Source organism: Mesoplodon mirus (assembly GCF_964341445.2).
Source record: "Mesoplodon mirus genome assembly, chromosome: 11".
Lineage (NCBI taxonomy): Eukaryota > Metazoa > Chordata > Mammalia > Artiodactyla > Ziphiidae > Mesoplodon > Mesoplodon mirus.
In genome coordinates, this window is record NC_138987.1 from 28,725,212 (window position 1) to 28,737,926 (window position 12,715).

The 12,715-nt window shown below is 41.3% G+C and overlaps 1 protein-coding gene across 2 annotated transcripts in view; it reads right to left on the reverse strand.

Annotated features, from left to right (window-relative positions):
• Window positions 1–821: 821 nt before the first annotated feature.
• Window positions 822–12,715, reverse strand: part of ALDH1L2 (aldehyde dehydrogenase 1 family member L2) — a 58,199-nt gene continuing 46,305 nt past the window's right edge. The window contains exons 20-23 of one of the 2 annotated variants that reach the window (XM_082636877.1): window positions 12,175–12,340; window positions 10,171–10,276; window positions 7,228–7,427; window positions 822–5,207 (exon numbers count right to left, since the gene is read on the reverse strand). In XM_082636877.1, the coding sequence (XP_082493003.1) occupies window positions 5,152–5,207; window positions 7,228–7,427; window positions 10,171–10,276; window positions 12,175–12,340 (528 nt within the window). In that variant the 3' untranslated portion in view covers window positions 822–5,151. Of the gene's footprint in view, window positions 5,208–7,227; window positions 7,428–10,170; window positions 10,277–12,174; window positions 12,341–12,715 lie in introns of those variants that run through there. The other variant, XM_082636878.1, reaches the window with a different exon arrangement.

Genomic DNA, 12,715 nt, shown 5'->3' on the forward strand with positions numbered 1-12,715 from the left:
AGCAGGGAGATGCTAAGCAAATTTTTTTAAAGCCTTAGAATAGGTAACTGGTGGAGCCAACTTTTAAGTTCAGTCAGCCACATCCTACCATTGTGGGCCTACCAGTCACTATGCCACAAGCATGGGCTCTGAAGCTGGATCGATCCCAGCCCAGCGACTTTCCATTTGTAAAATGGGGATAAGAGTATCTCCCTTACGAGGTTTTAGTAAGAAATTAATGAGTTAATACTCATGTGCTTAGAACAGTGCTTGGTAAGTGTGAGGTATTATGATGCTGTAAGAATAATGCATAGGGCTTCCCTGGTGGCACAGTTGTTAACAATCTGCCTGCCAGTGCAGGGGACACGGGTTCGAGCCCTGGTCCGGGAAGATCCCACATGCCGTGGAGCAACAAAGCCCGTGTGCCACAACTACTGAGCCTGTGCCCCAGAAGCCCGCGTGCCACAACTACTGAAGCCCATGCACCTAGAGCTGGTGCTCCGCAACGAGAGAAGCCACTGCAACGAGAAGCCTGCGCACCGCAAGAGAGTAACCCCAGCTCACCTCAACTATAGAAAGCCCGCGTGCAGCAACAAAGACCCAATGCAGCCAAAAATAAATTAATAAATTAATTAAATTAAAAAAAATAATGCACAGTGGTGGCAAAACTTTGGAGAAACTTGGTAAGATTACAGATTGCTATATCCTTTTAATCAGATTCTACCTCTAGGAATTTATTCTAATTAAGCAAATAACAGTTTTGTTCACAAATTTCTATCTAAGATTGACTGACATTTAAAATAGCAGAAAGCAAATATAAATGTCCAACAATAGAGAACAAGTTGAATTAAAGCCACTGAACATATGCAGAGGTATGTTTATTGACATAGAAAGATGCTTACACATTGTTAATTGAAAAAAGCAGGTAAAGTTATGTACAGTATTATACTAGTTCTAAAAAAAAGTGTATTCATAGAAAAAATCTGGAACATCTCAAATATCATCTGTGGTTATTTGTGGAGAGTATGGTTGAATCTTACCTTCCCATTTTATTATTTTTACAAAATTAGGTATTAATCGTTTAAAAAATCTGCTTGGGTGTTACTTGCATAATAGGTATAATAATAATAATCCACCCTATCTATCATGTCTCATGTCTGATAATCTACTTATAGCCCAGGTTTCCTTGATAGCTTCTATTTTCTTAGAAGGGAGGTATGGGGGAACCAGTTTAGTTCCTTGCCCTGTCTCTAGTCATTTCCACAAAAGCTCTTGCAGTTAATGTTCACTCTGCTTAGCTTTTTACTTTGACAAATATTTAACATTTGCCTACTATTCATTACTGAGGGCCTGATTCAGGCATTGGCAGTAACAGCATCTTAGCTTGGTTAAGATACCAGCTCCATTGCTTGAGTGCCTGTTCTGCCACTGAATAGCTGTGTGATCTGGGCAGGTTTCTTAACCTCTTTCATTTGAAAGCAAATATTTATTGAGCTCCTCCTACGCGTTAGACACTGGAGATACGTCCTTGAACAAAAGAAGCACCTGTTCACGAAGCTTACATTCTAATGGGAAGAAATCGATGATAATAACTATGCCGGGTGGTGGTAAGTGCTACAACAATAAGGCAGGAGAAGGAGACTAAAGAATGAGGACAGATGAGGTGTGAATGTGGGGATCTATGTGCTATTTTAGGAAGAGTGGTCAGCAAATGGATCTCTACTAAGATGATGTTTGAGCAGAGACTTGGAGGAAGTAAGGCAGCCACCAGCTGGGGGTGGTGTGTGGGGAAAGAGTTTCAGGAAGAGGCAGTGGTGTGCTGGCACTGGCCCACACTTGTTCTAATTACACGCATCTCATCCCAACTCTGCGTTCAGTGAAGTCAAGTTGGTAGCTTGAAATCAGCCTTGGTGAGAGCATCTGTACACAGAAATCAGCAAATGCTACAAATCAGTTTTCTTTTCCTCTCAGAGAGCCACTTGTTAAATACCTACCAGCCCACCACTGAGAAGAAGGAGCAGTAAGTGCAAACGCCCTGAGGTAGGAGTGTGCTTGATCAGTTGGAGGAACATCAAGGCAGCCAGGGTGGCTAAAGAGAATGACAGGGTAGTTGATAGGAGATGAAGTTAGAGGTAGCTGGGAACAGAATTGATAGAACTTTGCAGGCACAGTAAGTACACTGGACTTTATTCTAAGTGAAATGGGGGCCATTAGAAGGTTTTGAGCAGAGGAGTGACACCATCTGACTCAAGCTTTGAAGAGAGCCACACAGGGTGGAATCGGGAAGGCCAGTCAAGAGACTGGCAATAACCTCTTGGTAGTGGTGGAGCCAGGAAAAAGAGCACCTTGATCTATTCATCTTTTCAGATGTTGTGAAGATTAGGTTGGCTTAGCATAGTGACTAGCGCACAGCAGCCCCTCAGTAAATGACAGCTGCTGTTACAGATGCCAATCCTGGGGGTGGGGAAGGGGTGCTCATACCTAATTAGGAAGACCAGTAATTCCAGCACCAAGTGGTAAGTACTATGTTCCAGACAAGTGAGAGGATAGAGGAGAGACTTACAACCAAGTTGGGGGGTAGGAGAGGCCAGGGAGGGTGTATTTGAGCAAAAGGCCAGGGGGGTGGGTGGGTGCTGGGGGCTGCTTTAGCAAAGGCACTGGGAAGTGGACTTCGAAGGAAAACAACTTATAAAAGTGTCTGCACCTCCCCAACTTTCCAGTTCGGGGGACAGATCACAGCTTTGTCCTTTAGATTAGCAAAATAATCAGTGATCTGAAGAAATGGTGATAAATTAATTACTCAGTGTGTTAATTAAATCACCTTGTAGGCTGTGCATCATTATGTTCCAATTCAAATTCACTGGTAATTTTATAAATTCCATGGAGCCTTTGATTCTGGTCAGCAGTCGGATATAAAAACTCAAGCTGCTGAGAACTTTAGAACTCGCTATGGGAAAAGGGGGTTCTTAATCTGGAGGTCAAGCATGGGTTTTAGGAGGTCTGTGAATCTCTTGAAGATATTTGCAGAACTAGGTGTGTACGTGTGAATTTGGGACAGAGGAGATCTATAGCTTTATTGAGATTCTCAAAGAGGTTTATGGCCCAAAAACTATTAAAAGCACTGCTACTGAGAGTAATATTAGAGGGTAAAAGTCATTCTGGAAGAAATGGCCAGGTTTTTGTTTGCCATTTCATCTATCATTAAAATATCTCGTAAAGTGATACTTTAAATCACATGAAATCAGTTAAAACACTGCATTTAAAAAGTGGTTCCTTTCTATTAAGAACATTGTCATTTTATTCAAATATGAACTTTCAGTTTGAACCCGGCTGGGTCCGCATTTAGAACTTCACCTGTGCCGAGCTCTGAATGAGCTGTGGTACAATAAAAAACGCTTACAGGCAAAATTTGCTCTGTTGATCATCCAGGATCATACCTGATATTCTTCCTATTGAATGTTTTCTGCCCCTGATTTTTGTTATTGTTGTTTGTTGATTACTGATTCCCTACATTCTTCTGACATTAAGCTGCCGAGTTTCCGAAGTAACAAGTAATCCCTAAGGGCTTCTTCAAAGCCAAAGAGATAGAGATGTTTACTGAAATTTTACTTTAAAAGGAGGATTCATGGAAATTAATTGCTCTGACCAGCTGCCAAAGACTCTTCAATTCAGGATCTCACCTTCTTCTAATCATACATGGATGGTTAGAATCTACCCACCTACTTTTGTCTGACAATGAGCAATTACGTGAGTACTGCATGGGTTGTAATAATTCCTCTTTCTTGAGCGCAGGGAATGGTCCAAACACCTTGTTGGGTGCGTTATGTATATTATCCCACCGGATCCTCACAACACCTAATGAGATAGGGACTTTATCCCTGTGTTATAGATTCCAAATCTGGGCTTTGAGATATTAGGTAACTAATTTGCCCAAGATCACCCAGCTGGTGGCCGGCAGAACCAATTGGTAGGAGAATGGAAAACCAAATGTCCTAGAAGGACGAATGAGCTGCAGAAAGAAAAGCACCCTTTTCCTTGTTCCACTGTCATTTTTCACTACATGGTATTTTCCAGTGCTGCTGTATCAGGTGCTGGGTCAGACAGTGGAGGAGAAAAGCAGCACAGGAACTGATGACTACTGGAAAGGGTTGTAGGGAAATTAATTCATTTAACTAATACATCTCACTATATTTTTAAAATAGTGATGGGGAAAGCACGTAACTTTTATTGAGTATTTGAGTATTTACCACAAACAAAGCCCAGTGCAAGGTGCTGTACTAAAACTATTGCATTGAATCCTCATTATAAGGCTTCCGAGGGAGGCACTACTGTCCCCGTTTTACATATAAGGAGACTGAGGCTCTGAGAAGTTGCATAAGTTTCCCAAAGTCACATAGATAGCAAGATGGTATGATATGAACCAAGATCAGCCTCCAAAAGCTATTTACTTTATAATACATCATACTGTAAAATCCACTTTAAGAGCTATTGACTAGAATTTAAACTATTTGGGGCCAAAGATCATGTCATTAAATTTTGTATACTCCTCAGGACATAATATAGTACCTCATACTTGGTAGGTACTCAAGAACTGTTTCTGGGTTGGTCACTCATCACAGTGGGTTGAAAAATAGAACATCAAAGGCACAAAGATGTATCTTATTTCCAAAAGGAAAAAAAAAAAAAAAAGAACTTCCTTCACATTCCTTAGAGGATATACTGTTCCTTGAGAGCAAAATTACAGAAAATCTTTTTAACAACCCCATATGCCTGGTTCAGAGGTTAAAACCTGTACATATTATACAAGGGTTCCTAACAATGCACTGTCTGTATTATAACTGCATGATATTGACGTCTGCAAGGTGAACAACCATGACTAGGTTAGTCTTGGTGGGGAACAAAAAAAGCAGCTTGATATTTTAGAAATATGCGTGGTATATGACATAGTCAAAACCCAACAACTACACATCATTTTAAGGTATAAAAGGGGTATTAGAAAATACTCAGGAACATGTGTAAATGCTTAGACACGTGGCCCGGCCCTCTTCGTGGTCCTTGTGGTTTTTTTCAGCTGGTGGCTGACACCTCCTTCCTCAGCACAGCCCGGCTTCTTCAGTGTGGAGAGCTGCGGAGCGGTGCTGTCTGCGAGGGGTTCCTGATGACGGCACTGCTCTAATATTCCAGTGTTACGGTCTTGGTTTTGAGGTATTCGTTTAGAGCTTCCTCACCTAGGGAAGAGAAAAGCAGCTGATGGACCACGTTCACAGGTGGATGTGATGTCGCCAGATCTTGGACACAGGTGCAGGCATATCAGTCACTAGGCGAATAGAATGGGGCTGAGGCAGTGCTTCTCAAACTTTAAATTTCAGGTGAATCACCTGCAGATCTTGTGACACTGTAGATTCTGATTGGATTAAGTCCAGCAGAGGCCCCAAGATTATATGTTTCTACCCATTCCCCGATGATGCTGAGGCTTGTGGTGCACAGTTTGAGGAGCGAGGGTTTAGACCAGCTACCAGGCCTTCTAAGGACCAGAGTGTTGGCTTATCACTTCCTACCCCAAACCCTGCTCCTTTATTTCCCAGCTTGATGACAAATCTCCATGTCTATTCCTTGCCCATTTAGGCTGAACAGAAGTGATCAGGATACTGTCCTTCCAATTACATTAAACGAAGCAGAATAGAGAAAAGAAAGTTTGAGATCATTTGGTCTCATCTTATTTTAAAGATAAGGGAAAGGCAGTTTTCCTGACTTACATAGTATGTTAGAGACACAGGGGCATATCCAGGAAAAAATAAATAGGTCTGCCTTTCTGTTTCTATTCTGTTCCTATTTTGAGCGACCACAATCATTGATTTCTACATCAGTTAAAGGGCATGAATACCACAGGTGAAACTAATGAGTATATGATTCTGGAAGTTGAGCTAAACCCAGGCTTCTTAATGTTAAATTAGAATCACCTTAGGGAGCTTTTAAAATTCCTGATCTCAGGTCATACCCCAGACCAATTAAATCAGCATCTTTCCTTTTTTTTTAAAGCTCCCAGGTGATTCTAATCCAATGTGCACCTGGGAACCACTGGGCTGAGGGAGTTTCAAATTAGCAGAGGAAGAAGCTGTTAGACAAAGTCTACTGCTTTATAATAAAACAGACATGAAGTGTGTCGATCATTCTCTATCAAAAGACAAGTGGAACACTGTTGCCTCGCTTTATAAAAATAATTTCCCTAAGAAAATCTCCCTATGTGTTTTGGATCCAGGGATGAAAGCCAGATTGAAGACATGAAAAAAAAAAAGACTTTACCTTCAACTCAATGGAATTTAAAACGAGAGCCACTTTTATTGCGAATACACTGCCAAAAGTCTTCAGGAAAGAGAAAATGTAAAAATACCCCAAATTAACCCAATTTATGTTAGCAGACTGTAATTGCAGTAAATCACAAGCATTTCAATTTTTGAAACAACCTGCCAGACTGACTATGGGGCGTGAGAACATGGGCTGCATAGCCAACTGTCTGGCTTTGCATTCTCTTTGCCAGTGGCTGTCTGGCTGACTTTGGGAAAGTTACCCCAAATCTCTGAGCCTCATTTCTCTCATCTGTAAAATAAAGATAATAATAGTACCTACACTCCCATGGCTATTGTGAGGACTGCTCGTGCTATTACAGGTAGAGTATCAGAATAGGGCCTGGTACATATTTAGTGTTCAAAGTAAGCTGTAACTGGAAATGTGATAGTGTTACTGCCCACGGTGAATTACATTTTGGGCTCTCTGCAGACTCTCAGTCTGAGCTCCCAGATGCCCAGAATACTCTGCCAGTTTCAGTGTTGTCTCTGAAAGACTGCCAGGTGGCTCAGGGACAGGATTTATTCTTGGGGCTAGCTGGTTATTGCCTTCTACCCATTTTCCTTTCTTGGTTCCACTTGGTCCCATGACATCTAAACCAAGTTCATGCTGAATGTCAGGTTAAAAAAAAAAACCTAACATATTTTAGCTAAAAGATATTGTCAGGGTTTTCTTTTCAACATGAATCTTCTTTTTTAAAAGGAAACACTTTTCCACACAATTTGAGTACTTTCCTATATTTACGTTATGTTCAATAAAAATGTTTAACTTTGAAAAAAATCAGTACCCTTGAAAGCCCAGATCCAACTGCCATGTAGGAAATGCCCTTTAAAGCAATACAAGAGTGTTGCATGAAGCAGACTATTCTGTGATGTGCAGTAGAAAGGTAAGGCATATTCATACCTAAGTCTTTTCCAAAGCCAGACTGCTTAACTCCACCAAAAGGGGCTGCCACATCCGTCTTGTTGTAGGTGTTAATAAAAACAGTTCCTGCCTCTAGCTTTTCACTCACATACATAGCTTTATTTATGTCTCTCGTAAAAACCCCCGAGGCCAAGCCGTACTCTGTATTGTTTGCTCGCTGCAACACTCCATCGATGTCCCTGCAAGATGTTTTTAGGAAGACATAAAACCTCATTAAATGCAAAAGCAAAACACTTTCATTTTCTGTTCTAATGTTTTTCCCCTCTGTGCTAGAAACTGGAAAACATTACTGCCAATGTGCTTACATTTTTATAAATGAAATATTCCAGGCTTACACCAAAAGAAACTCCCAATGAAATATTACAACTCTAGTATTATATTTTTCACATATATCATGAAACACCTTTTAAAATCTGAAGTCATCTTTTCAGTCTTCTTCATGGCTTATTCTTCATGACTACCCCATTTGTTTTCCTCTCCCTTGAGCTCCATTTACAGACATATTCTCAGAGCACCCACAGTGTCCCCCCATCTATCCAGATTTTACATGCACATTTCAAGGCTCATCCACGCGATGCCTCGCCCCGAAGCCTTCCCAGATCCCACCAGTGCCACTGTGTAGGCAGTGTAGTGTAGTGGCCCGGTGAGGAGGCTCCACAGCCAGACTGCCTGGGTGACCTTGGGTGAATCATTTCATCTCCCCTGCTTTTGTTTATTCTTGTGAAAAAATGGAAATAATAATAATAGCACCTGTCTTCTTGTCATGAGGATTCAATGAGCTAATAGTGTCTGGAACACAGGAAATGCTCAATGAAAGTTAGCTATAACAGGGTAGCACATATTCCTACAATTCAGTATTTTGGTTTACCTTTTCGTGTATTTGGTGTTCACCCTCCAACTAGACTGGAACCTCCTCGAGGGCAGGGAGGTTTTTTTACTTTTTTTACATTTTACTTTTCTGTATACTAGGGTGTTGCACCATCAAGTGAGAGTGAACGCAATTAATCTGCCAATCCAATAAAAGGGTAGTAAAATCATCCCTTAAACGGGTCTGGTGACTTCCCTGCCTTTTTTTTTTTTTTTTTGCTGTACGTGGGCCTCTCACTGTTGTGGCCTCTCCCGTTGTGGACACAGGCTCCGGACGCACAGGCTCAGCGGCCATGGCTCACGGGCCCAGCCGCTCCACAGCATGTGGGATCTTCCCGGACCGGGGCACGAACCCGTGTCCCCTGCACTGGCAGGCGGACTCTCAACCACTGCACCACCAGGGAAGCCCTTCCCTGCCTTTTGACTCAGTATGTGTACACACCAAGTAAGTGCAGATGTGAACCTGCTCTTCTCTCAGTTGGGTCCAGTTCCAACATGCCTGCCATAGTGTGAGTATCTCATCTTTATGAGTGTCATACTAATGTTAAAAAAATGCATGAATTTTCTACAACATGGCCAGCAAATGTAAGCCAAGATTTCATCTGGGGCTCTGGCAAAGAAACATGGTTTCTGTTCAAAACTGGAGCAAGAATTAGTTGTGCTGAATTCTTTGAGAGACAGCATAGGCTTCAATGTGGTGTCTTCCCAAGGGATTTTCAAAGGTAATCTTGACTATACACAATCTTCAACTCTCATGAGAAATGTGGAATCTAACTTGGAGAGGCCTGAGGCTCTGCTAAAACTCTCACACTTGATGCATTGCACCTGATTGCACTGTGAATACTTATAGCGTGGACTAAGGCTGAAAGATGGCTGTATGCCATTGCCCATTGAGGACTACTGAGACGACATAGCTTCACAGCGCACCTTGCCCACTTTTAGAATAATAATGAGGGTAATGACTGCAATGTCACCAACAGCAAACACTTGACTTACTTAACACTTAGAATGACCCAAAAAGGTAGATCCTATTAATAACCCACCTTCACAAATAGATAAACTGCACAAATAGAGAAACTTAATAGAGGAATTAAGTGGCCCAAGCCCACAGAGGTGGTCAGGGCAGACTCTACCCACTGCACCTTCCACCTAGGCCCTCTGGGGTTAATTGCCCGTCTCCTTGTCTGTCTCCCCTATTAGATGGTGACCTCCTTGAGGACAGGAACCGTGACTTATCTAGGCTTACATCCCCTAAAACTGGCTTCTAATATCTGCATATTTAACACAAGGACCATCCTACGGGGGAACTTATAATAAGGAAAAGAGGGTAACAGGGCATCCTTGGATCAGTATGTCAAAAGGTTACTCACTACAGCTTAGTGTCCCCAAAGGTCTCACAGTATGTCTGTCCAAGACCAAGAAGTCCTTCTGAACTCTGTATTCTGTTTTCTCTTTGGTTAAAGGAAAACTAAAGCCAGAATTCTGAAGAATTGTGTGCAGTATACCATGAGAGTCTATTGTGTTAAAGATTCTGATATGAGCTCAGTTACTATACGGCCCTCTTTGATATGCTAAACACTGAGCATATCAAAGTTTCAGGCACCATAATAAACCAGTATGTCATTCACGGTTGATTATATGGTGATTGTGGACATTTCTACAAAGAGTTGAGTATTAGGCTTTTGGGGGCATGATCCCCTATGGAGAAAACACTCTTTGGGAAAATCAGATTTCATAGATGCTGCCTTCCCTAGAAATGTAAATGCGAAAACCAGTTCTGTTATTCTCAGTTACTGACCTTATTCCAGAGACACTTCAAATGCTGACTGTACAAAAACTAAAACTTAGCGAACATCCCATAATGTCAGCCATTAATTTAAGCTAAGGAGCAAAAATATATTATAATCTACATTGGTTAGCATTCTCTTCTAATTATTAAGACAATTATTCTTATGGTAGAAAATTATATGTTCATTGATTTTATGCTCTGTACATAGCACAATGACAGAAAAAAGCATCTAGGCAATCCGGTCAAATTATGCCTGAGGAACATACCCATTTTGGAATTTAGAAATGACCATAATAGGCCCGAAGGATTCCTCTTTGGCAAGATACATGTGGTCTTCCACATCTGTGAAGACAGTAGGTTCCATAAAAAAGCCTATTTGAAAAACAGAAGAAAATAACATCAATTAAAGGGTAATTTTCAATTAGTAGTTCTCTTGTTTAATTACATTATAAATTTTTTTCTTCCGTTATGGGTCAGTGGAACCAAGAAGACTTTCATTTTCCTATTTGGTGTTAGCATTCCTAGGTTATTAAATTATTTATTATGATATTACAAAACTTTCAAACATATGTAAAAGTAGAGAAAATAGTATAATGAATAGTAAAATAAATCTTTATGCATATTTTGCCATATTTGATTCTTTTTTTTCTTGCTGAAATAGTTTAAAGCAAATTCCAGAGATTACAATTTATACTCCACAAGTATTTCGGTACAAACCTGTAAAAAACAAGGACATTTTATTACACACCACAATACATTATCACACCTAACAAAATTAACGCCAATTCCTTATTCATAGTTTATATTTCAATTCCTTTTTTTAAGTTCCAATTTTTTTTTGCGGTACGTGGGCCTCTCACTGTTGTGGCCTCTCCCGTTGAGGAGCACAGGCTCCGGACGCGCAGGCTCAGCGGCCATGGCTCACGGGCCCAGCCGCTCTGCGGCATGTGGGATCCTCCCGGACCGGGGCACGAACACGTGTCCCCTGCATCGGCAGGCGGACTCTCAACCACTGCGCCACCAGGGAAGCCCTAAGTTCCAATTTTTTAATTGAGATGCAATGACATATATTAGTTTCAGGTGTACACCATAATGATTCGATACTTGTATTCAATTTCTGATTTCTGGAAAATATCTTTTTATAGTTGACTTGTTTGGTTCAGAATTCAAATAAGTTCCACACTGCATTTGGTTGTTAGATAGCTTAAGGTCCATTAACTCTAGAATATTTCTCCCCTTTACCCTGCCCCTTATTTTTCATGCCACTGACTTGTTAAACAGACTGGTTCAGTTGTCCTGCAGAATATTTTATGCATTTCAGATTTGTCATTGCTTCCTTGGGATGATATTTAATTTGTTCCTCTATCCCCTGTATTTCTTTAAATGGAAAATATGACCTAAAGGCACGATTAGGTTCATGGTTAAACATTTTTGGCAAGAATACTTCATAGGCGATGCTGTGTTACACACTGGATCCCATAGGGCGCACATCATAACCAGTTGTCCTGCTGGTGCTCAATTTACCTACAACAGTAAAACATGAGGTTTTCCAGTTGTTGTTTGTTTGTTTTTCTCTCCTTTTGGGTATCATGACACTGAGCCATTCACATACTTCTGTAACAAGTACTAGGTTAGACAACAGAAATGAATCCTTCCCAGGCTAAGCTGGCTAAGATTAAATCTCACATTGCCAGGAATGAAAATCACCAGTGCCTGAATAACACTGTATCCATTACACTTGTTTACTTACGCAGCTAAGGGCCTGTCACATCCATTTTATTTGATTTTAATGGCCTCGTAAAGCAGGATATGCACATTTCATCACATTTTACAACTGAGGCTCAGAAGAACTGTTGTTGAAGGTGTCACAGCTTATAAGTGGCCAAGCAAGATCTAGAAAGTAATTCTTCTTATCATAACGTAAATGACACTACTTTTTTATAATTTTTTTTTTTTTTTTTTTTTTTTTTGGCGGTACGCGGGCCTCTCACCATTGTGGCCTCTCCTGCCACGGAGCACAGGCTCCGGACGCACAGGCTCAGCGGCCATGGCTCACGGGCCTAGCCACTCCGTGGCATGTGGGATCTTCCCGGACCGGGGCACAAACCCACGTCCCCTGCATCGGCAGGCCGACTCTTAACCACTGCGCCACCAGGGAAGCCCAATGACACTACTTTTGAGGCAAGATGGTGCTGCAACAAAAACTGTTACCATTTATTCCAACATAAGAAGCCAGGCCCCCAGCATACCTCCTATGGAGGTGGTCTTACCTGGCCTTTGGACTTGTCTTCCTCCGTACACCAAGGTGGCCCCCTCTTTCACTCCAGCTTCACAGTACTGCAAGAGCTTTTCCAGATGGGCCTTATGATTTTGGGGCCCGTGATCAGTAGATCTGTCAAGTGGATCACCAATTTTCATCTTTTTAATTTCTTCCACCTGTATGTCACCCAGTTCACAAAACACAATTGACTGTTAATAATAAGAATGGATACCCTTGACCGAGTTTCTACTGTGTGATGGGTGTTGTACTAAGCTGTTCAAAGATGTGTCCTCATTTAGTCTTCAGTGGCACTGGAGGTAGATATTTATTATTTCCATCTTATATGAGGAAACCGAGGATCAGAAAGGCTAAGTGACTCGCCCAAGGGCACACAGCCACAAAATACTGTAGAGTTTTCTTGCCCTGAAAGCCCAAGCTTGTAACCGCTGAGTTTTAAAATTATCCCGAATGTTAATTCGTTAAAATAGCAAACCTGATGTTCTGGAATTTTTGTTAATACAGCATACCTACACTCTTCATGGCAAAATAAT